The 26,016-nt window shown below is 36.0% G+C and overlaps 1 protein-coding gene across 1 annotated transcript; it reads left to right on the forward strand.

Annotated features, from left to right (window-relative positions):
* On the forward strand, positions 1,150-23,516 carry LOC109231177 (vacuolar protein sorting-associated protein 52 A-like). The gene is made up of 20 exons (XM_019396753.1): positions 1,150-1,493; positions 1,586-1,668; positions 1,761-1,818; positions 1,991-2,086; positions 4,507-4,608; positions 4,979-5,062; positions 7,175-7,255; positions 8,295-8,438; positions 13,243-13,334; positions 14,833-14,914; positions 16,057-16,239; positions 17,435-17,550; positions 17,698-17,756; positions 18,149-18,249; positions 20,987-21,037; positions 22,050-22,229; positions 22,314-22,448; positions 22,713-22,787; positions 22,866-22,923; positions 23,003-23,516. The coding sequence occupies exons 1-20, from the start codon at positions 1,467-1,469 to the stop codon at positions 23,305-23,307; spliced, it is 2,112 nt and encodes a 703-aa protein (XP_019252298.1). The 5' UTR covers positions 1,150-1,466; the 3' UTR covers positions 23,308-23,516.

Consider the following 26,016-nt stretch of genomic DNA (forward strand, 5'->3'; position numbering starts at 1 on the left):
GAGTGTAGAGAGAGAAGACGATAAACTTATGAAAAATTTAGAAATGAAAGAGGTAGAATAATGAGTAGAAGTAAATATATAGACGGCAAAAATCGTGGTCATGATTACCTCGAGAACCGACAAAAATATTGCTGAATCGTGGCGCAACACGTGTTGGGGGTATTAAATACGAGAAGACGTGCGTCCTTTCAAGCGCCAGAGACTGTTCAGGAGATTTTCCGCCAACAAAAGGATCTTCACCAACTTCTCGGTGACACACAGGTATGTCACCGGAAAACATGGGGACTATCTGTATAGGGTAAAGTTAATCTATAATAAATGATCGAATGATAACATGACACGTGGGAACCGAAGATAGGTAAAAGATGAATCAAATAACAACCAGTACCGGGAACAATAACTATAATTGACATCAGATAAACCCCGAAGGGAGAATGGTCAACAGGAGCAGATCGAATATTTGCCATCGGATAACATTCAATGAAGAATATTCTCTAACATTAAATGACAACCGTTGCAGAGAATATTTGCATTCATGGCTTGTCATTACATATTCATCAATGACTAATTTATTATGATTTAAGTGGGGTTTGATCATAGGATCTTGTTTCCCTTGGTATAACTATAAATAGCAGGCTCAACAACTTGTAAGGGACGAAATTCTTGGCAAAACATACGTTGTATTCCATTTTCGCTCTCAATTAACAACTTTATTTGCTTTTGTATTGTCATCATTTATATCCTTGGAGACGTTGTTTCCGAGCCAGGCTTGTCATTTTCTTCAGTTTTCATCGCAAAGTCTTACTTTAATCTATTTATTTACCATTTTAAATCAAATCAATTCGCTTGTCAATAAATTCAACTATACCGTTTTACGAGTAAACAATTGCAAATGCATTTGTTCGTTAATTATCAAAAATACATACGAACCAATAAATATATCACTAAAGGAACAAAAGGACAATTCGAAATATTATAAAAATAATATTATTTATTATTTAAAACTACAAAACTAACACTTGTTACAAATAGTTCAAATTAAGGGAGTGTAATATCATAGGTTAGTGAAAAGCTTTATAAATACAATAGAAAATATATCTATTATCTTATCATTCCATTGATATCATTTTATTTTTATCAATAGATTGATGAATTTTTTAGCAGAGTATTGTTGGCAATTAACTTGGTTTGGAGACAAAATCACCCGTCATTCAATTTACCTGTATTTGAATTGAAACTGTACTAGACGCATTACAGATTGTACCCTTCCCTGGACATAAAGAAGTCGGAAACACTCTGGTTGAACTCTAATGACCATCCCCTAGATCGTCACCAGGATAGCATCAGAGGAACTTCTTGTTTGTGATTCGTTTTCTGAACATAGACAAAATGCTTGATCTAGCTCAATCTTAGATATCTTCACTCTGTCGATCAGTTGAACAGCTGTTAAAATTGCCCAACTTGCTATGGCAGAGGTGACTACCCACACATCGGTAACTTCTCTTCTCATTCTCCAGAAAGTTTCACGCTTTTATTATGTGCACATTTTCATATCTTTGTGTCGCCTTACATTTGTGGAATTTAGGCCGATGCAAATAATGGGCCGAAATCTTTCTTGGATTTGGGATCCTTCGTTGGCGATTTGAATGCTGAGGATGAAACTGCCAGGTTTGCTAATTTTGCTATAATGCTTGTTAGTTTTTAATTCTTGATCCTCTATATATAAGGCAATTTTTGACATCTTTTGTTTTCTTCTCCAGCGATGATATATCCCTTGAGGGACTTGAGGAAGAGTTACAAGAATGTAAAACTGATGATGTAAGACTTGTCATACACTTATGTTACTTCATTCTTAATAATAGCCAGAATTTTATTGGATTAAAGTTTGATATTAGTACTGCAATTTAGTACAATTTTTATTCCCCTTTTGAGGGATAGGTTTAGGGACACTAGTATTGGGTCTAAATTTTGCTTACTCTGTATGTTGAAGGTTGTTGCAAACATACTCTCTAAAGGTACAACATTGCGGGAATACACTAAGGGCGTTGAAAACAATTTGCGGCAAGTTGAACTGGATTCTATCCAGGTTTGCTGTACTAAAACACATTACCACCGTTCCTTCTTTCTGTATTAATAACTTGCAATTTTGAGTTATTCCTCTTTAGATGATTAGTATTATCATGCATTACGCTTTCTTTATCTCTTTATTCTACTATTGTAAGGTACTTTCGTTCAACTCAGCTATAGATTTCTAACATAGATAGGTTTCTAATATAGCATAGTCGGGGTTTTGCTTTGATTCCGTTCTATAGGTTTCTAATGTACGGACTGCTGAAATGGTCATTTTTCCACATTTAGCACGGATCAGCTTCTTCCATAATGCTCTGAGTTCCTGGTTGTGTCTCCACAATCTTTATATAATAAACTTCTGATTTTCAACGTCAAAATTTCCTATACCTAATCGCCCTCATGTTGTAACCCCCATCTGATTTGAATGAAAGTTCTTCCGACTATTTCCTTCCGGTAGTTTTTTTTTCTTATCTAACTTTATTCTCCACCTTACTTGGCAATGGAAAAAGAGACATATTATAAATTGGAAGTCTACCAAAACACTGTTAATTGAAGTCATTCTACCAGCTAAAGATAAATACTGATGTTTCCAAGTGATAGTCTTTTTTCAAGCTTCTCAGTTACTAGCTGCGATGCAGCAAATAAATTGTGTTTTGACTTAAAGAAGATCCAAGTAAGTAGATGGGAAGGAAACAATTCTGCAACCCCACAAAATATCGACCAATTGCTACAAATATGCTACCTCATTGACTGGATACACACAGCTTTTAGTTAGGCTTACATGCAAGCCTGAAACTGTCTCAAATACTTTGTTTGGCTCTCCTCTGCGTCACAAAATACCATGGTATTGTCAGCATTTAATATATGTGAAAAAGATACAGCATCTCTGTTACTTCTCACTTTAAAACCATTAACTTATCTTAAGGTCGTTGCAGAAGTAAGCATTCCACTGAACATTTCCATTACTAGAATGAAGAGAAAGCTGAAAAAGGTCATCTTGACTGAAAAATACGTGTTGCTATGCAGAGCTGAATCCAAATAACCCATTTATCTCTAAATTCATCTTCCTGATCAGAGCAATCAAGAAATGCGAGTTTAAATGATCATGGACCATAGGCCTGGTTTCCAAATGATCCCTGGTTTCTTTTATTTAATTCTCATATCCAAGATTGCAAGCTACTCCATTTGTTTTCTGCCTACCTGCAAACAAAAGCCATTTGGGAGTCTGATATTACATATCCAATGATGTTTTTCAGCCTTTCAGCCATTTCTTTGGTTATGATCTTATGTATTCCATGCACTAAGCTTATAGGCCTGTATTCCTTTAGCTCTATGCCCTTTTCTTATTTGGAATTAATGCTATAATCGTGACATTAAATCTCCTTTCAGAAATACCTTTTTGATGGAAGAGTTCTATTGCATTCAAATTTTACCAAATGCCAGCATGTTTGGGAAAATGATATTCGACAACCATCAGTCCAGGGCCTCTTTTCCCTTCACATTCCCTCTATCATTTTCTGATTTTCTCTATCTCATCCTATTGAAAAGGTCTTTGCAACCATTCATTATCTTCCGCAGTCACCCCAATGAGTCTCTTGTCTCCTGTCAATATAATCCTCTTCTGCACATATTTTTCATGAAACACCAGAATTCTACTTTCATTGTATGCATCATCTAGCAAGATCCATTCTACCATCATTGTTTTAATCATATTCACCCTTTTATTTGCATTGATCATTTTCTGGAAAAAACCTTGTGTTCTTGTCACCATTTGACTCCACAAGCATTTGGACTTTTTGTTCCCAATAAGTCTCTTTAGCTTTTGCTAGCTCTTCCAATTACCAGGTATGATTGACTTCTCCCTTATATCTTCTTCTGAGATACTCTCTTCCTCCTTTTTCTTTCCAATGCTTTTTGAGAGCATCTAACCATCCGTTCTCAAGTTTAAAATAAGAGCCATTTCTTTCCCCATTTCTATACTCCAAAAGAACGGTGTTATGTTCACAGATGAGATTTACTAAACGTACCTGGGTTGAATGTATAGCTCAACCTAAGACACATAAAGGACTCGTGTCCGTACTCATTTCCCATGTGCCTCAGAATTTACAAATGTTTCTTTGGTTTGATGTTGGTCTGTGATCAGTGTCGAACTACTGATGATCCGGGAAAGCTAATGAAATCTATTTATTTCCAGAAACCAACGCAATGCATTTAGTTGTCACAACTCAAATTCATGTAGCCTAATGAACTTGGTTTTAATGATGATATGATATACGGACTTGTCCAAAAAAATGAAGATATGATATACGCGTTTAGTTCGTACTTATGTGCTAGTTTTCTTGGTGAGTGCCGTGAGAACTTGGTTATAATGATACTGATAAAAAGCCCTTGTTTATATGACATATAATGATATGTGCTGTTTTATCAAATCAACAGGATTACATAAAGGAAAGTGATAATCTAGTCTCACTTCATGATCAAATTCGTGATTGTGACATGATCCTATCCCAAATGGAGACCCTTCTCAGTGGATTTCAGGTACTTTCGAATTTCTATCAATATCAAAGTGGGTGACAACTTTTTTCTGCTTTAAAAAATCAGCAGTGAATCAGGCTTTAAAATTACCAAGACAATATGATTGATAAGTGGTACAAGTAGGTCACCTTGTTACCATGTCAGTTAAAATTGTTTAAAGTGTCATTCATGTTCACATCCTGGGATGACTTGGACTTTTTTGGTGGAGGGGTGGGGGCAATATCACTGTGAGGATTCTTGTGTCTCCACTTTTCTCTCATCATACATAGAGGAAGCCGGAAGAAATTTAGGAAAAAAACATTTAACATCCTCATGATCCACTTGCCTGTATCTTCTTTCATCAAAATTGATATTTCTCTGTTTTATCTGACAGGATGAGATAGGTTCTATAAGTTCGGATATTAAAATTCTCCAAGAGAAGTCTATGGATATGGGGCTGAGGTTGAAGAATCGCAAGGTATTATCTTTAAAGGATGGACCTTCTTTTGCTGTGTACATTCTTGTCTTGGGCTTTCTTTGTTTAGTGTATTCTAAGTTGCATCTGTACTGTAGATTATTTGCTACCTTCTCATTCTGAAGCAATGTTGATTCTGATGACTGTCATTTGAATGCATTTTAGTGTTCAAATGTGAAGAAATCATCAGTCTGAATGAATAAAAGTGTGTGCTAATTGTGTTTCATGTCTGAAGAAGTTGTTAGTGGCTCTGAATGTGTGGTATTGGCCATTTCGTTTATCTTATAGATTTCTTCTCACTTTCAGATTACTGTCTGTAAAAAACCTTCTGAGTAATATGGATGGTTGCACTTTTGTTTCTGACATGGAAAACTTTTAAAAAGAGGATTAGAAGAGTATTTGGAGGAAGTAAAAACTCCTTGCATAAATCAGAGGAATATTTTTATTTTGATGCACATTTGGAGCATATGTAATATTCCAATAGGTGTAAATGATTGGATACTCTTTATGGAGAATTACATTTCTATATAGGATTCTCTACTTAGGGTGTGTTTGGTATGAAAGAATGTTATTTAGTTTTCCCATGTTTGGTTGGCTTAGATTTTGAAAAATATTTTTTTATCAAAATGATTTCCCTCCAATTGGAGGAAAATGATTTCTCCACTAAAAGGAGGGAAAATAGTTTCCAAAACTCTCTTTCAACTTTTCCCATCCCACATCAACCCCCACACTCACCCTCCAATTCACACCCTCGCCACCCCGGGCCCAAAAACCCCGACCTCACTCTGACCACCCCGATCCACACCCGTCCACCATCCAACCCGCCTCCCCTGGAAATCTTCCCTTCAACCAACCCACAGTCCTCGGCGCACCATCTACTCGTCTCTCGGCGCTCCTCCCCTGCCCCCGTCCCACCCCTATCACCCCGCTCCTCCCCCTCCCTCACCATTTCGTCTCCCATAGTGGTTGCCTAGACTATATATTTTCCAAATTATTTTTTTGATAACTAACCAAACACCATAAAATAAGTGAGAAAACCACTTATTTTCCAAGAAAGTATTTTTTGCAGGAAAACATTTTCCTTCAATCACACCCTTATTGTATACATCATGTATGTCAAATTCTCCCATCAATCATCATATCAGTAAAACTTAATCATCTTTATTAAAAAGAAAAACGAGCCATGAGAAATATTTTTTTCTTCATTAACTAAGTAAGGTCTTGAGAAACTCAATCAGCTAAGTTCATCTCTTTTGTTGCTCAGTTCTTCTCTCTTTATTCCTTTTGATTACTATGCTTCTGTTCAGCAAGTTGCATGGGTAGTTCCACTTCGCTTCTGCTTATTCAGGTTGCTGAGTTAACTGGATTATTCAGAAAAGTCCTACCCGTTTTGCTGAAAGATTTAGTGATAAAAATTGTGTTTCAGTGTATAAGAAGCTATTTACGTGCTATAGTAATAATGCCGGAGTAAAGAAATCATCCTAAGTTAGTCCTTGGTGATAATGTCCTTGCTCTTTTGAATAGCAAGTTCTGTCTGAATATTTTTTGCATAATTAAGTTATATATATATATTTCAAAAGGCATCGACACCCCAAGTAAACAGACCAACCTCTTGGTTGATCATCTTTGTATAAAAATTCTCATCTCTTTAGTAATTTTAACTATGATCAGGTCCACCTGGAGGTGCCTTGTTTAAAGACAATTAATAGATGAAAGCATATATTCTTTTTGTTGTCGTCATTGTCTGCGGAGTTATTTTTATATGATTGAATGCATAGCATGTGCCCGTTCATAGTTGTTGAGTACCGTCACCTATTTTATCTGATGTCGATTTTATGCATGAAATGCTGAAGACCCTCTCAAAATTTAGCTTTCCACAGTTGTTTTGACAATAATTTCGTGGGAGTTGTTCAATTTAACTCTTAGACACTTCACTTCTTCCTCTTCTAAAACTTATTACGTGGATGCTAGTGCTTCAAACACTAATGTAAGAGAACTCAGTCATGCTATGGGGTCAAGCATACTTGATATAACAACCATATTTGAGTCTTGGTGTTTCTTGAGATACTTTCTGATAGTTTTAGTGTGCTTGCTAAATGGTTTGTTATTCTGCAGGTGGCAGAGTCAAAGCTGGCAAAGTTTGTCGAAGATATTATTGTTCCTCCAAGGATGATAGACATAATTGTTGACGGGGAGGTACTTTTGGCTCCTTGTTTGTTTGTTCCTCATATTTATTCTTGCATTGTATCCTATAGTGGGTCTGAGTCAAAGAAGAATAACAATGGGGGAAAAGGAAAATTCGAAATTTAAGTATAGAAAGGGGTGAATGTGTTGGGATAGTCTTGCATATGATTTTGAGGACAATGATGTGACATGTTGGGCAAGTGACTGTGTAGCAGCTGGGTTTAGTCTTTTCTTCAAAGTGCTTAGTATTTTTAACTGTTTCTGATTTTTATGTGGCCTTGCTTATGGATTTATCAACTCACACAGAAAGCTCTTCTTGGTAGTGTTAACGCTGGTGGCTGGAGTGACTTTCTCGTTTTTCTCTTGTTTCATCATTTTTCCCTTGTCTCTTGTGAAGTTATCATGCATCATACCATAAAAAAACTCTTCTTTTGGATAGTTGAGTGTTAACGCTGAACTGCCTTCCTCTCTTCTCCCTTCTTTTCCTCTTTTTTCACTCCTTTCTTTTTCGGTCTTGGCTTGCTGGTATTGCATTGCTACAGTTGAGGTTAGGGTTTGTTTGAGAAGTTTCTTCTAGTTAATCACCAGCTTTTCTGAATCAGGGCAGTCATAATGCATCATCTCTTTATCTTTCTCCTTTTTTTTTTTTTGAACTTTTCGTTATAAAGTATTTACCAAGTATGACCTCTCTCTATCATAGCATGTAGCACAACATTCTGCCAGGTGTTTAATTTTAATATTGCATATTTGAATGCCTAGTTCACTCATGGCTTCTTACCAACCATCCAACAGTGAATGTTTATAGGTTAATGAGGAATACATGAGGACTCTTGAAATTTTGAGTAAAAAGCTGAAGTCATAATGCATCATCTCTTTATCTTTCTCCTTTTTTTTTTGAACTTTTCGTTATAAAGTATTTACCAAGTATGACCTCTCTCTATCATAGCATGTAGCACAACATTCTGCCAGGTGTTTAATTTTAATATTGCATATTTGAATGCCTTGTTCACTCATGGCTTCTTACCAACCATCCAACGGTGAATGTTTATAGGTTAATGAGGAATACATGAGGACTCTTGAAATTTTGAGTAAAAAGCTGAAGTTTGCAGATGCAGACCCCATGGTTAAAACATCAAAAGCTCTGAAAGATGTTCAGCCTGAGCTAGAAAAACTTCGGCAGAAAGCGGTCTCCAAGGTATACAGATGCTGAGTACTTTAAGCATGTTTAAGTTTGATTTTTACCATTGATAGGAGGTTTTGGGTTATCCACAAACCTTTTAGATAGCATAACCAACACATGGATGTCTTTGGTTTTATTCAGTGTAGTGCTCAAACACACTCATGATTTTATGATCCTGACTTTGTCAATGAAAAAAATTCAAAAGGAAGAAAATTCTGATACAGTGACATCCATCCCTGGAGAACATTAGCTTAATTCAGAACTGACTGCATGTCTTCGAAGCAAAATTGCTGGCAGTTCAAATGCCTCTGTTTTCTTGATGAAAAATCATTTTCTGGCTATAATTAGAGATCAAGTATCAAAGACAACTTTTTTTGTTGATGTTTGAGGATACTTCTACAAAGTGGTGGTTAGACCGACTATGTTGTATGGGACGGAGTGTTGGCCAATCAAGAACTCTCATGTCCAAAAGATGAAAGTGGCGGAGATGAGGATGTTGAGATGGATGTGTGAGCATACTAGGAGAGACATGGTCATGAATGGAGATATTCGGGACAAGGTAGGTATAGCCTCCGTCGTGGAGAAGATGCGAGAAGTGAGGTTGAGATGGTTCAGGCTTTTGAAGAGGAGATAACCTGATGCACCAGTAAGGAGGTGTGAGATATTGACGATGTTGGGTCTGCGGAAAGGTAGAGGTAGGCCGAAGAAATATTAGGGAGAAATGATTAGGCAGGACATGACTCATCTTCAGCTTATCGAGGACATGACCCTCGATATAGGCTGGTGTGGAAGGCGAGGATTAGGGTAGAAGGCTAGTAAGCAGTTTTGCGCCTTTCCTTTCTTTACAGTAGTAGCGTTATTCTAGTATTTTCGTATTCTTAAAAATGTATTACTACCTGTTGTTGCTTGTGTTTTGGTTGTTCTACTTCCTTGCTATTATTACTGCTTTCCTGCTTTTACACTACTGCATTTCTTCTCTATACTGTTGTGATTTGCATGCTTGGTTGAAGCCGAGGGTCTATGAAAATAGCCTCTCTACCTGGACAAGGTAGGGATAAGGCTGCGTATCCACTACCCTCCCCAGGCCCTGCTTGTGGAATTACACTGGGTTTGTTGTTGTTTGAGGATCCTTGTAAGTAGATTAATGATTAATATCTTCCTGTACCATTTTCTGTTATTATGGATGACTGTACTAGCTTTGGTGCAGTTAATATATATACAACAAATGTTACCTTCTCAAAAAAAAAAGTATCAAAAAACTACCGTAGTTTTAATTTCTCCTTGTCTTCACTCTTCTATCTTTTGTTTCATGTTCTCAACTGAAATTGAAATCAACCTTAATCATGGAAGTTACATTCAAAAATTACCCGTTAATGTCAAAAGAGTGAAGTGTTAAAAGACAGAGAGAGCACTGAAACAAACACCACTGGAGAAAAATAGTTGACTAGCTCCCACATGGGTCTCTTTTCCCTTGTGTCATAGTATAAGCTTTCATGTTGAACTTCAAAAATCTCATTTGCTCAGAATCTAGTTGGAAACAAACAGAGAGCAGTCTTGATTGATATTCCTTCTCATTTACATCCGCCACCCCAAACCCCAAAAAGAAAAAAGAAAGGCAAGGGACAAACCACCACCACTACGAACAATCATTTCGATTTTGTCTATTTCTATATCAGGATGCAAAGCTAGACTCCATAGCCTCATTGATTTAACATATCCATAACCAATAAATGGACACAAAGCAAGGTGGATTTGCAAAAATAAGTTTCTATTTAGCCTCCTCCAACTCTTGTTCCGTCTGTACTTTTCCATTAAAAGATTGGAAAAGTGGCTGAGGGGAAATTTTTAAGATTAAGATGTATATATTTGAATTTACAACAACAACAACAACAACAACCCAGTGTGGTCCCACAAGTGGGGTCTGGGGAGGAGAGGATGTACGCAGCCTTACCCCTACCCTGGAAAGGCAGAGAGACTGTTTCCGATAGACCCTCGGGTAAAGAAGGTGAGAGAAGCCCTAGTAGCAAGTAATAGCAAAATAATACTTAGAAAACTAAATCGGAGATAGCAACAAATAACATGAACCTGATAACAAGTAGTAGCAAGATAACATATTTAGAAAACTAATTCCAAGGCAGCAGATGAGAATATGAACGAAGTACTGCTAGCAAACTACGGAATTACCAATGGCAAGTAACAACGAAACGAGACATGCGAAAATAGCAAACTAAGGAAAAAAAGGTACCGTACTAGCGCTAATACTATCGAGCTACAAATGGTTTGTTTTCTCAATATTTGAATGTTTATAATTTATCTTTTATAAACAATTGTGGTGGTTGATGGAGGTATTTGGCAGTGGTGGCTCGTGTCGGTGGTCGTGCAGAAGTAGTGCTGGTTGGTAATGGTGGTGGTGGCTATGTGATGGTGGAAGTTGTGATGCTGGAGGTTGTTGGTGGTAGTGGCTGTAGTGGTGGTTGATGATAGTGGTGCTGGTGGTGGGCAACAGTGACGATAGTAGTGGTGGTAGCTTTAATAGTGGAGGTTATATTATATTCCACAAAATATTAGGCTGTAAAGTGGTGGTTGATGGAGGTATTTGGCCGTGGTGGCATGTGTCGGTGGTCGTGCAGAAGTAGTGCTGGTTGGTAACGGTGGTGGTGGTTATGCGATGGTGGAAGCTGTAATGCTGGAGGTTGTTGGTGGTAGTGGTTGCGGTGGTGATTGATGATAGTGGTGCTGGTGGTGGGCAATGGTGGCGATAGTGGTGGTGGGCAATGGTGCGATAGTGGTGGTGGCGGCGGCTTTAACAGTCGTTACTGGTAGTGGTTGGTGGCACCAGTAGCGATGGTAGTGGCTGTGGCTGGCAATAGTGATAATTGTGATGATGAAGGTCGTTGTTATGGTAGTGACTGACGATAGTGGTGGTTGATGGTGGTGCCTTGGTAATGGTGGTTGACAGTGATGGAAGTGGTTGGTTATGGTGGTTGGTAGTGGTAGTGGTGGTGGTTGGTAGTGGTAATAGTGGTTGTTGTGCAATGATGGCCGGTGGTGATTGTGGACAGAATGGTGGTGAAAGTTGATTTTCGGAAAAATCTTTAATTCAATAGTATCCTAATAATATTAAGACTCTAATTGAGATCGGAATGACTTAGATCTATTTAGACCTATTAAGTGGTTAAATCTCAAAAAAAACAAAAACAAAAGCACTTGATGGTCTGAGGCTGAATCATTCATATTAAGACCTGCATTAAATGCAAAAAAGTTGGGCCTTAGTTTGCATCAACGTAAGCCTACTTAGGCTCCATTTGTTTCCACTTAACAGGATTTGAATTCGATCGTTTAAGTCTCAGTCAATTAAGTGCATTTTTTTTTCTCCTTATTTTTACAACCACTTGTCCCGAATATGTCTGGTTCATTCAGATATTGTACAAAGTCTGAAAATCATTAAAATATTGTTCACTTAAAGATTCTTGAAAAAAGTGATCCTTTATCACCGCTCTGTCCACTATAGTTGGATTACTAGCATCAGCAACCACTAGCGTCAACCTCCACCGCCAGCCACCACCTTCACTTACTACTGCACAACCATTACCACCAGCCACCACCGACACCACCACCGGCACCTGCATCAACCATCACCATTGCACAACCATCACCACTAGCCACCATCACATAGCCATCACCAACTCATCAGCTAAAATTTGACTTCTCAAGTTTCGTCCATATTCAACGATCATAATATACAAATAATAGGCTCAACGCATTAATGCATGATCAACAAGTTCAATATATCAAAATTGAACTTTGCCTTAATTCACCATTTCATAATTTTTGTCTAGAATGGAGTCACTCACTCACTCGGTTTTATACCTACAATAGTTCATAAATACTCTATGGAAGCATTTATATTCCTTCCCTTCTCCAAAAAAAAGAACCCTATGGAAGCATTGATAACTACTCAATTCATCCCATCAACCATTAATACCCAATTCACATCTATTTGCTGCACATCCTACTATTATCAAGCTTTGGCGCTTTGTGTCTTTGCATCACCACATCCTATGACCCTTTTTCCTCTCCTAGTTCTCTGTCAGGACCATTATTAACCTTCTATCTCTTGCAAGACCTGTTGAAATCGCCCTAAAATTTCTCAGCTTTCCTGAGTTCTTTCTAATTTGCATCTGATCTCTCATTCAATCTGCTCTGGGAACACGTATTCTTTTCTGGAGATTGCTATCGAGTAATAGGCTGCGCATTCAGTTTTCTTGTTGAAATCTTTTTCGAGGATTCTTCTTATACTGTTCGATGAGTGGCCCCCCAGTTTAATTCTACAAACTTCTTATTTATATCAGTATTTAAAACATTTTACCATCATATTCTGAATTTCTATCGGCCTTAGTTGCCATTTCAATTTTCATCGCTGCCTTCGCTCTATCTGAACCTCTTGTGTGGCTCAGTCTCTCAAGCACTTCTCCCCACATTTCTTAGCTGAGAAAAGGAAACAATTGTATCTTCTTGGACATTGGTGCATCAGATTTCACGTATGTTTCTTTTTTATGCTCCCCCACCCTTGCAACTAAGTTGTCCCCTTGTAAGGTGATACATGATGTCTAATTATTATGTTTATTTAACACATACGTTGTTCTTTGGGGTTGTGCTTTTTGACTCATAATTGGGTCAATAGTAGTTACCCTGTCTAAGATATGTAAGACTAATTGTCGTAATTTCATTACTTATCTGATTGAATTGTTCACAACTTTAGACTTCAGTTGCATTTTAGTCATGTCCCACCTAATCCACTTCCCTATTCCTCTTCTAGGTGTTTGATTTCATGGTTCAGAAGCTATACGCTTTAAGGAAACCCAAAACTAATATCCAGATCCTTCAGCAGAGTATCCTTCTAAAATATAAGTGAGTTGTGTTTTCTTCTGGTTTCTATCATATATTGTATCACTAATTCCTCTATTCCTGACTTCTGAAAACTAGCTAATCATTTTGTTCACAATGCATTTCTTCTATACAGTTTACCTGATTGGCGGCATCCAAGAAGTACAGTAGATATAAATTGTCCCGTTTAACAATTCATAGATAACAGCATTTTGTGTTCGGTTATTAGTGTCCCTAACTGCAGTACTGTCTTTTAGCTGTTATTTTCCTGTCAGCTGTCAGGATGCTAGAAACTTTCCTAACAAAATTTTACTTTTCCAGAACTATGATAACGAAGTTGTGGCACTTAAGGAACTTATTTCACATTCTTTCTTTCCCTGTATTTGTTTTGGTATAAATGACACATTATCCCATTTTATGTACGAGAATTTCTTAGCCTTCTTTTTGAAAAAAAAATTGTAGAAAAAGTTTGCTCAGAAAGAAAGCATGGTTGGATAGTTGCAGTTTTTTCAGAGTAGTTACGAAAATTTGTGAGTGGTTTGTTAGTAGAAAGAGTTCTTTAATTGAAAAGCTCTTCCCTTTTTTTCTTCACAGGAAATTCTTTCTTTGTGAACTTTGTGAAAGGATGTTCTGTAAACCAGTGTTATCAAAGGCGCGCTTAAGCCCTGAAGCGGGGCTCAGAACATGTTGAGCGCTTCGCCTCGATTTGCGGGCGCTTCAGTGTCTCATCAGGGCTCTAAGGCATACTTTTCCTTGCCAATGAGTATAATCATGAAAAGCCGACACTAAGCAATTGATATTTCACTTTATCGTAATTTTCTTTCAATTTTTTGTCCATATATGTGTTATTCATGCTTATAAGGCATACTTTTCCTTGCCTAAGGCATCAATGTCTCATCAAGGCATACTTTTCACTTGATATTTGTCCATTAGTGTCTCATCAAGGCTCTAAGGCATACTTTTCCTTGCCAATGAGTGTAATCATGAAAAGCCGACACTAAGCAATTGATATTTCACTTTATCGTAATTTTCTTTCAATTTTTTGTCCATATATGTGTTATTCATGCTTATAATTATTGGTCTTGGACTACGTATACAACTTTTTACTTTTTCTCCAGTTGCGCCTTTTTTCATTAAAGCCCAGACTTTATTTGTGTTTTGCACTTAAAGCCCCAACATGTCTTAGAGCTTTTTAGCGCTTTTCGCCTTTGATAACACTGCCGCAAACAAATTAAAAACCAAACAGGTTCTTGACAACTTTTTGAAAATGTTAAAAAGTTATTTACAAACAACACACCAAATTTTATGTGCTATCCCTGGAGGTTTTGAGGGCAATATCTGTTATTGCTATTGTGGTCTACTTAAATGCTATTAAAAAGGACGAGTTCTTGTCAACAGGTCCTTACCTAATTTATGATTATCGTCCGCCTCAATGCTTCATTCCAATCTTCTTTTTATCTTTCAATTTCCTGGATTTATCCATAGATGCTCTTGAAGGTTATTGTTGCATTTACTTTTGCAGGTATATCCTTTCTTTTCTCAAGGAGCATGGCAAAGAGGTGTATTTTGAGGTTCGAGCAGCATATATTGACACAATGAACAAGGTTAAGTTTTATAGTACTGAGTAAATTTTTATAACTTGGCCAGCTTATATGGTCATTGAGTCAAGAAAGAATTAAGTTGCTGGATGTCTAACTCTTTGAGATAGATGCGGTAGCTCCTGAAAAGGGAGAATTTAATGTCCTCAAAGTACATGAGTACTTAACTTGGCGGTTCCTTTAGTGCGCACACCCTTAAAGATTTACATGTTTGTATGAGTTGTAAATTTTTCTCCATGGTGTATGGAGGCAGGTATAGCAAACAATATACGGGTGGTTGAAATACTTTTAGGGATTAGTCTTTTGTGCTCACTAGTGTTGAGCTTGAAACTTTTTTTGTGCTCATGTGGTGTTTGAATGGCGGCAATAGCATGATGACAGTAGTTGTGTAGCTCTAGAGGGTTTTGACAGTAGTAATGAAGCAGAGAATTGTGAAGAGAAGTTTGTTGCCGGGGAAAAACAGAAATAGAAATAAAAGACATGCAATATGTATTGAGGGGTCATGAACCCATGGTCATCAACTTAGCGGTTTGCATGATTTTATGAGTAATAAAAATATTGTAACATCCACATTTTCTTAAGAGAATGCTTCTTAGGTGGATTGAGGAATATAAAGGTGCGCCCCTGATAGTTATTTCTAACTAGTAAGACCAGATAAAATCTTATTTTTATCCATCTAAAAAAAGATATTTTTTATTTATTTCTAGCTAATACATAAATGTTAATAATATACTACATCATTCTCTTCCGGATGGAGAAAACTCGACACAGACAAGTTGAACAGCTGATGCAACACTCAGAAGATCTAATTTGCAGATTGATAACACTTGAACTATGACTTAGTATGTGATATTTTGGAGTCCCCAATCATTAGCTATCATTGCATACATGACTTAATATGTTGGAATCCCGTCTCCTAAAATTTGGTATGACTTTGGTCTAATCAGTCGTAAGCTATTGTCATAGGTCTAGATGCCCTAATTGATTGTATTATAGTTAATATTGGAGCTGATCCTTCATCTTGTGCTCTTTAAATTGTTATGAATCATAGTTATCACATGTACAGGTGATAAGCAACTTAATATGCTTTTTGGCTAACAAGAGATCGTGTCATTTCATGAGTACTAAAGCGAAACTTTGTGTCACAGGTTCTAAGTGTGCAGTTCCGCGCTTACATTCAAGCTTTAGAAAAGCTGCAGCTGGATATAGCAACATCTAATGATCTGATAGGTGTTGAGACCAGAAGCACAGGTCTTTTTTCAAGAGGAAGAGAACCGTTGAAGAACAGGTCTGCAGTTTTTGCTCTTGGAGAAAGGATCAACATTCTCAAGGTCTTCATCTTCTTTCTTTGAGCCTTGATCTTATGACCAAACTGTGTAGAATTCTTCCGAGTGCAGGGTTTATGAATTATGTGCATTATTGAGTGTGCTTTAGGTTGGTCAACTGTGAAGGTCTATGTAAGTTTCACTCTGGTAGAATTATATTTTAGTTTGAAGATAACTTTGATTGACTTGGGTGCTTTGGGACGACGCGTTGCCTGATAGTAGGATGAAAATTTGTGACTATTTCATCAGTACTAACTTCAGATGGGTATAGTCTTGACAGACACTCCATGGAGATAATGTGAAGTCTCTTTGTTATAAATCATAATTATTCAAGATGATGAAGTGAAAGAACCTACAATATATGATTTCCAGCACGACAATTAGGTAGGTCCCTTATTTAAAAAAAAGAAGGAACCTACCTAATTACTGTGCTTTAAATCATATATTGTATGCTGCAGTTCTTGGGCTTTTTTATTTTTTAGAATGTCATTTTTTTTGTATTAGTTTTTCTTGTTAGGAGGAAGTTCTATTTGAAATCTCCTATGAAGACCAAGGAAAAGCTCTTAAAACCATATGAGTTCCATCTAGATTCACTCTTTGGTAGATCTCCATACAAAGTTTAGCCTGGGTTACACCTGTATGGGGTAGATCATTCAACATATGCAACACTGATCCTCGAATCTATTTGTCCAAGTTTGAAGGCAATCGAACATATGCTCCATATCACTGAAAAAACTTGCTATATAATTCCAAAAACACCTGGTGTTATGTGGAAACAAATAAAGTAGCCTTCAATACCACACAATAATTATAAGGTACAACACCCTGAGCTACCAGATTTGGATAAATAGATCCTCGGGAGCCATTCTAAAAAAAGGAGGAGAAATCAGACCTACTTGGTGAAATAGGTTCTTTTAGAATTAATTTCAAGCCATTTGCTAGAGGTTTTGACAATACTCTCATTATGTCAAGACCCTTTCGGCGTTGTGCAATAGCCACTAGTTAAGCTCCGCTAGCTCTAAAATGACTGAGTAGAACTGGTGGAGTTATATTACAAGAAGTAACTATGTGCACAGTCGGTTTTCTATTAACTCTTGATCTGGCCTGGTCCACCCCATCAATAGGAAAATAAGAAAATTGTTATAGGAATGTACATGATGATTAGATGATGTATTTATGGCATATTTTCCACTGTATCCAGGAGATTGATGAGCCTCCACTAATTCCACATATTGCCGAAGCCAGCTCAAAAAAATATCCGTATGAGGTCCTTTTCAGGAGTCTGCACAAGCTGCTTATGGATACTGCTTCTTCTGAGTACTCTACGATTTTCTCTATTTGGATTCCTGTGCTTCTAAATTGTAACTCACTGTGAAACAGTAAAGCTTTCCTACTGATAAGATATAGTGGTAGCTTTCCTGGTTAATTATGTATTGACAACCATCTTTCCTTTTATTTGATTAGGTACCTTTTCTGTGATGATTTCTTTGGAGAAGAGGCGATGTTTTATGATATTTTTGCTGGTATGTAAAGTAGTGACTTAGAGTAAACATTTCCTTGTCATGTACCATTGCTAAAGATAAATATCATGGTTATGCTTCTTAAGTACTTGTCGGCAAATAAATATCAGATTTCAAAAATATCTTGTTTACCTCCTTATCAAAAAAATATCTTGTTGACCCAGATCAACGTGTTTAACAGAACTTGTACATGCAGTTCTTTGGAATTTTCAACCGTTTCTAGTGTTGCCTTTAATCTGTTTAATTAAGTTGAGATCTACCTCTCCCAGTCTGTATTATGATAATTTTCAAACACCTTCAGTGCCTTGCTGAAACCTGCAATTACTGATTTTGATAGGAATATCCAAATTCCTGATTTTCAATGAGATTTATGATAAACATTTGTGTGTTATCAGGCCCATTTTCAGTAATTGATGAGCATTTCGGTACAATCCTTCCCAACAGTTTTGATGCAATTGGCCTGTTGCTCATGATTCGCATCATACACCAGCACCAGGTATATCATAAGCTTGTACATTCTGGTATTAGCTTGTTTCAGTACTCAGAAAATCCAGCAAGCATTAAAATCCCATAATGCATCAGAGGTATTTAAATGCTCTGAATGTGTCTGGCAATGTTCTGTGACTCTCTTGATCATTGTCTTTGGTAGTCCTTTGGAAGACAGATGACAAATATCAGTTCCATCATTGTGTGTAGCAAATCCGAAGCACAATGTTCACAGGCTTAAATAACGAGGTGTCTGTTTATCTTCTTAAATACTTGGCATTGGAATCTCAATACCTCTGCGCTGTTCATTGTAAACTAATTCTTACTACAGACAAATTAATGAATTATTCAATAATTCATTCTCATAAAATTGATTACTTTCGCGTTTGAAATATGTCCGTGTAAGTTTGTAAATTGGTTTTCTCATATGATAACCAAACAATGACTGTTGCCGACGAAATTGATTTAATCAGAAATACTCATTACATGCATTGAAATTATCAAAAATAAACAGGCCCTTACTCTTTTACTCCTTTCCTTCGCATTTTCAAATGCATTTGGTTATAGTGGAAATCATACTTATCCAAAATAAACAGGCCCTTGCCTTTTAACTTCTTTCCTCTATGTTTCTAAATGCGTTTGGTTATAGTTTAAATCATACGTATTTGTAATTCATTTTTTTATAGAGGAATCAATCTAAGCATGTAAATTCTTCTTTCTAGAAAATTTTCAATGTTTAAGGAGAAGGTGGAAGCAGTGATATCTAATTCCTGAAGCACCCGATGGGCTATACATTGGACCTTTTGATGATCCATCTTTCACACTTTAGCATCATGCACCTAAATTTTCAAAAAGATTTTGGAACAAATTTAGATTTGACACTGGAAACTATGGAACCTGCAATTGGCTTGGAAATTGATTGTGGGTTTGTTTGGGAAAATTTCTGAATGTAGATCAATCCAGATATTGTGAGAATACAGGATTTTTGAACTTATGAAGATAGAGAAGGAGAACTAAAAGGGAAGAAGAGTAGAAGCTAGAGAAGAAGGGGATGGGGGAGAAGGAAAGAAGAAATATGAAAGATTTTGCAACATTTTGTTGATTTGAATCCGTCTTAAATACAACATATATATGCCTTTTTTGCGAAAACATGCAGAAAACATTGGAGGGTAAATTAGATCCTTCTGATAAGTCAAGGACCTCTAGACAAAGTTTGCAGCCAAGTTTTAAAAGAAAGGATTACTCATTGATTTTTTTTTTGGGGACAAGTATTAAGGATTTTATAAGTATATCCAGCAAAAAGAGAATGCTGGTGTGTAGTAACAAAAGTGCAGTAACTCCATGTAGCCCACCAGATAGATAGAATTCCAAATGGTAGCATATGACCTGCTCAAACCCCTTCTTTTCCAGCATTTGATAAACTCACTGATTCTGGGCATAGACCATTTAATCCCCAATGTGTTTAGCATGAAATTTGAGATATGATATGTGAATGTACAGTGTAGAACAAGTGGTCTATGTCTTCAAGCTGCTCCTCTCAGAGACTGCATCTGCTGCAAATCTGAAAGCCTCTTTTTTGTAGATTACTCTGTGTCAGACAAGCACATGTTGCTACCAACCAAGTGAATCATTTGACCTTTTATGGTGCTTTGCTTTTTCAGCTATGTTCGCATGGTGTTGGGTAGTGTTGATGGGTCTAGCCATTATATTGTAAAAAGAATTGACAGAGAAGTTCCTATTTTTGAGGACCTTTCCATCTGATACAATCTGGATCAGCCTGTGGCAGTGCAAGGCCATTGAGTTGTTGTAGCATAGTAAACATTATTACCATCTCCTAATCTTTCCAATTCCTTCTAAAAAATGTTGTCCCAACTCTGTGATATTTTGTAATCTGCAATAACAGCCTCAGTGTTGGTAACAAAACTGTATAACTCCGGGAATGAATCTTCCATAGGGGAGTGTACAAACCAGGTGGCATGCAAACCGGGTGTCATGCCAGAACTTGACTTTACTCCATCTCCAACTTGAAACATCCCAGAAAGATGTGGCTTGATTTTCTACTTGATTCACATCTTTTGCAAGTTGACTCTTGCTCTAGTTTTTTCATTATTTTGGCTTCCAAATTGTTCCATGCTGCAAATTTGGGAGAAACAAGATGACCCTAAACCATACACAGAAAAAGACATTTCAAATCCAAAATACCATAGTGAAACATAAAAATGATCAAACTAATACTACATTAGATACGTCAAACTATTTCGAGTGTAGAACCATCTTAGAATCCACTTGAGCTTTAACTTCATTGCACTTATAATCTTCTTCAAACTAGTTAGTCATGCTTATACATCTGCAATACCTATTCCTGAAAGAAATTTGATTGTAGGATCTGTTTGAATTTCAATGATCTTTTACACTTTTAACTCAAAAAGAAAAATAAAAATAAAAAGATATAGAAGAGCACGTGGTAAAAGTGCTTTGCGACTTGGGGATATCTCAAACATAATAAGCAAATGAAATATCAGATATTCTTTTAACGTTTTTCCTTCTAATTATCTGAACATTAGAAAAAAATGTTAATTTTGATTTTTTTTATTTAAAAATTCAGTGAGGAATTATGTGCTTAATGCATGTGTGTAATGGTCCTGTAGCATGCCAACTTGTGTTTTTGTGAACTTGAAATTAGATGTATGGCTTTTTTGATCTTGTTGGAATGTTGTTTTATTGAAGTGCTGCTTTTTCTTTCTCAGCTTGTAATGTCCAGGCGTCGAATTCCATGCCTGGATTCATACTTAGACAAGGTATGTATCCCTCTATTAACTTTACCACCTGAAGTCATGAACATCAATGCTGAATATCCCTGTTTATTCGTTTTGCACTAGCATGTGAGGCTACTTATGTCGAGTTGAATAAAAGAAGTTGGCAGCTGTTAATATCAGCAGATACTTATTTTTCGCCTGTTGCCTTCTGTTGTGGTGATGTGTGTCCTTAAAATGTTATTTCGCATTTGTGGCGACTGTGATGTGAAAAAGAACTGCTGCTCAAGCATATCTGGGACTTGCATGATTTCTGTTGCTGAAAGTATAGAGTCTTATTAGTTTGGGATATAAAATTTCATCTCGGCATAAAGTATTTATTATCAGGTTGACTGCGGCTAACTTAAATGACTTAAAGTGCAGTGAAATCAATTATCTGGTTAATGCTTTTCTATTCATAACTCAAACTGTATTCTCAGTCATAATTTGACCTCAGCTTGACATAATGAGATATTTCAGTGTCCCAGCAGTGAAATTGGAACTTGCTTTATTGATTAATCTGTGAAGCCCAATTCCCAGTGATTTATCTATGTTTAATTCATGGTAACTGGACATTTATCTGAATGAACTTACTAAAGTGTCAAAGTTCAAGATATTGAAGGGTCATTAGAAATTTGAAAAGTTGCCTTCTGCACTTGGATTCATTATGTTGGCGGGGTTACCTTCATCAGTAAAGAGAGAATTAAACAGCTTGCTCATAGAATGTGGTCAGATGGACCATTCAAAATGAGGAATAAGGAATTCTGATGCTAATTTGCCAGATATGAAACCATAGTTTTTTGTGTATATATAGCTAATGTATTATGTATGTATCCTGCCAGATCATAACTTTTGTGTATGTCAGATCTTAGAAAAGGTGAATATAACTGTACAGCAACTCCATAAGGTCTTAGAAAATATAGCATGATGACATTGGAACAAAAAATTAATTTTTTCTTGTAGTTGTCTTTCCTTTACAATGGACTGCTTTAACTTGTTTCTTAATACATTTGGTCAGGTCAATATTGCTTTATGGCCACGTTTCAAGATGGTCTTTGACTTGCACCTCAACAGCTTGCGAAATGCCAATATCAGGACTCTCTGGGAAGATGATGTTCACCCACATTATGTCATAAGGCGCTATGCTGAGTTTACTGCTTCCCTTATTCACCTTAATGTAGAATATGGAGATGGGCAGGTTGGGGAACATGAAGGTTCACTTTCATTATTTATGGTTAACTTGCACTAATTTGGCTTTAATATTTGCTTCTAATTATTGTAGCTTGAACTTAATCTGGAGAGACTCAGAATGGCTGTTGATGACTTGCTTGTCAAGCTAGCCCAAATGTTTGCTAAACAAAAGCTGCAAACAGTGTTCCTTATAAACAATTATGACATGACAATATCGGTTCTGAAGGTAAGAAGTTAATTTCTTTTTTCATTGATAAACAAGAAATGAATCATGAAAAGTGCAAGTCAATGTCATGAATGTCAATGGGCAGTGCTCATCCCAGATAATGGCATGCCCATGGCATTAGTTCCTTTTCTCTTGAAGTTTAGCGAACCATCAAACGTGAAGTGTAATAATATTTTATAATTCCTATCCGAACATTTGATGTCATTATGAGCAAATGTTATGTAATTTGGTAGTCTAAATCATAGTAATTTCATTTGCTTTCAGGAAGCTGGTCCAGATGGTGGGAAAATCCAGCAGCACTTTGAAGAGCTTTTAAAGAATAACACAGCCATATTCGTGGTGAGCATACACTTCAATTCTTGCATTTCAAGAATGTTGAAATATTATAGTTATGTTTCTCTGACAATTTAATTGCAGGAAGAACTGCTGTTGGAGCATTTTAGCGATCTTATCAAGTTTGTAAAGACGAGAGGATGTAAGTGTTGGAGAAAATGCTATGCATATTATTTTATCTCAAACCTGCTCATATTCCCTAATTAATCATCTAATTGCAGCTGAGGATTCAAGTAGTAGCACTGAAAGATCTATAACTATTGCTGAAGTCGAGCCGATTGTAAAGGACTTTGCAAGCAGATGGAAAGCTGCTATTGAACTTATGCACAATGATGTCATTACTTCTTTCAGCAATTTCCTGTGCGGTATGGACATTCTAAGAGCTGCATTAACTCAACTTCTTCTTTATTATACGAGGCTTTCTGATTGTATAAAGAGGATAAATGGTGGGTCTACCTTGAACAAGGATCTTGTTTCAATTTCATCCATAATGTATGAGATCAGAAAATACTCGAGGACTTTCTAAAACATTTTTCACATTTCGTGTTCGTTTTACAGTCTTTCTTGTCTTTGTTTTTGCTTTTTTCTTTTAGAGTCACTTGAATCACTGTATTTACGTTAAAGGCGTCTCAATTGAACATCAAATTGTCATTGTGGCATTTATAAGATCTTGTGTTTCAAAGAAATCAGTTGATGACTTCAAAATATATGTAGTGATCTTTATGATAGTAGCTAGAAGTAACTCTACTCATTCCAAATTTCCAGAATTATTTTTACTATTTCGGGGTTTGATTGTTACACTAATTTTCTTTTTATTTTATATATAAGCGCCTGAGTTGCCATTCTCTGAATTTTCTATATTGCTAAGAAGTTATATGTTCGTGAAAATAGCACGGGCTAGCCAGTTTCCGGACTGGCAATTGAAAAATAGCTAGCATTCGTAAAGTCAATGAAAAATAGCCATTATTTTGTCGAAACACGGAAAGTTCCAGCATAATATGTGGGATTATGGAGCTCCTGCGTATAAACTTCCAGGATATTATGTTGAAACTCCAGCACAAGGAAAGTTATAGCATAATATGCTGAATTATGGAGCTCTTGCACAGGGATGAAGATACATTCATGTAAGCATGGTCAATTGACCATCCTTCGTTGAGAAATTACACTGTATATAGGTAAAAATATTAAGGTTTAGAGGTATATAACATGTATTGATTTTATTTTTACTTCATTCAAGTTTGAATACCCTTGGGGAAATTTCTGGCTTCGCTACTTCTCCTACATATAAACTTCTCGCGAATTATGTTGGAACTCCAGCACATTATGCTGGAAGCTCGTATGTAAAAAATTACTCCAATATATTATGCTGGAAGCTCATATGTAAAAAATTCGAACTCCAACATATTATGCTAGAATATTTTCGGATTTTTAAGGGTGTTTTTGTTCAGATTTTATCTTTGCATGAAAAAGTGGCTAAATGTGCTATTTTTCAATTACCAGTTATAAATCCGGCTATTTTTTTTTCCTTACATGTTCTATATTTCCTTTATATAATTCAGGTCCGAAAACCAAACATCTTTGCTGACACATGTAATTTAAATGTTAACGACTTAGGCCATCTCCAACCATTCCCCCATTTTCCCCCCCAAACTTTTTTATATTCTTCTCTCTCTTCTATATTATATTATGAAAGAATTACAAGAAAATACACATGACTTCACACCATAACAAAAAATGACCCATATTTTTAAGTTTTACCCCACCTAGCCCATGTTATACATATTTTGAAAACTGAAATGGTATTTTAAATTCTTAAGCATTATGACCTTTCCATATCTATTTAGCGTTACATATCCTCTCCAGAAAGAGGTCTTCTAAAAGCTTCTTCTTTGCTGCTCGTGTTTTTCAATTACAATTGCTTAAAATTAGAGTGTCAATTGTTATTACTCCCTTCGTCCTATTTTTATTGATTTTAGTTGGAAATATTGTGCTTTTGAAAATACTAACAAATTCAAAATTTGTGTTCTTACAACCATTGCTTCTAAAAGTTATGGAGTTAAATCTATGTTCTCACAACCATTGCTTTCACTCTCTCTTCTTCTCACATCTTCTACATATGTTTCAAGGGACCGTGTATTTTCTGCTTGTCCTCTTGTGTCACCTGCTTGCAATGTAAGAAAATTGAAGAGTAGAAGTCCACCATTGGAGACCATTCAAAGCTTTGTTTTTGAAAATGGTCTTTTTGAATTTGTTAGTTGTTTGCATTGGGTGTTGTTCCAATTGATTGAAAATATCAATAGGAGTTCAAAATTTAAATTTGAAGTGATTTGGAGTAGATTTGAGCAAGATTTGAGTTAAATTTCAGAAAAGACGCAAGGAAGAAGACGAAGTCAGTTTTTTGTATAATTATGTATAATCTTGAATAATAGTGTATATTAGTGTAGAAACACAGCTTATACACTATTATACACTTTTATACACCTTTATACAAGCGTCTGTAGACGAACTTCTTCCACGATTTTCAGTTGCAATTCTTGTTCAAAACCAGTCCAAATCTCCATTAAATGACTTCAAATTTTATGTACAACCTCCTTATACTATTTCTAACAAGTCTAAATAACACCCACTCCAAATTTCTCACAAAATCAAATTCGGAATTTAAACCCACATATTTGAGCTTGTTAAAAACTAATATTCACCACCCAAATGAATTTGGTTTGTTGAATTAATATTTGAGTCACAGTTAGTTACTGATTCGAAAATAAATTTAAAAGCTTGAGGAATCTTTTTTAAAAATTAAATAGTAATTTTGAGAATCTATTGGAGTTGAATGTTGAATCTTAGCCTATTATTTTTGGGCTAGTTGATTGTAAATTAAAATATGGGCTATAAAATTGAAAAGTAGGGAGCCCAGTTGTTCTAATGTGAAATTGTTCCTTATATTATTATCTTTCATTTCAATTTTATTTTTTAATTTCCATTAAACAAATTCCATCTTTTATTTTATTAATTTGTAATTTCCATAATTAAAAAAATTCCACCAAATTTTAAATAATATAATTTGTAAGCAATTATTATAGATTTGCTATTTACCGTAGTTTCAATTTTTATGTATTTTAATTTAATGTATTTTCAATTGTCTTGTATTTCCAATTTTAATGTATTTTTATTTAATGTATTTTCAATTTTTACTTTTCAATTTTAGCAACATATAATATTTTATATTCGCACCTTT

This window comes from Nicotiana attenuata, chromosome 8 (genome assembly GCF_001879085.1).
Source record: "Nicotiana attenuata strain UT chromosome 8, NIATTr2, whole genome shotgun sequence".
NCBI classification, from domain to species: domain Eukaryota; kingdom Viridiplantae; phylum Streptophyta; class Magnoliopsida; order Solanales; family Solanaceae; genus Nicotiana; species Nicotiana attenuata.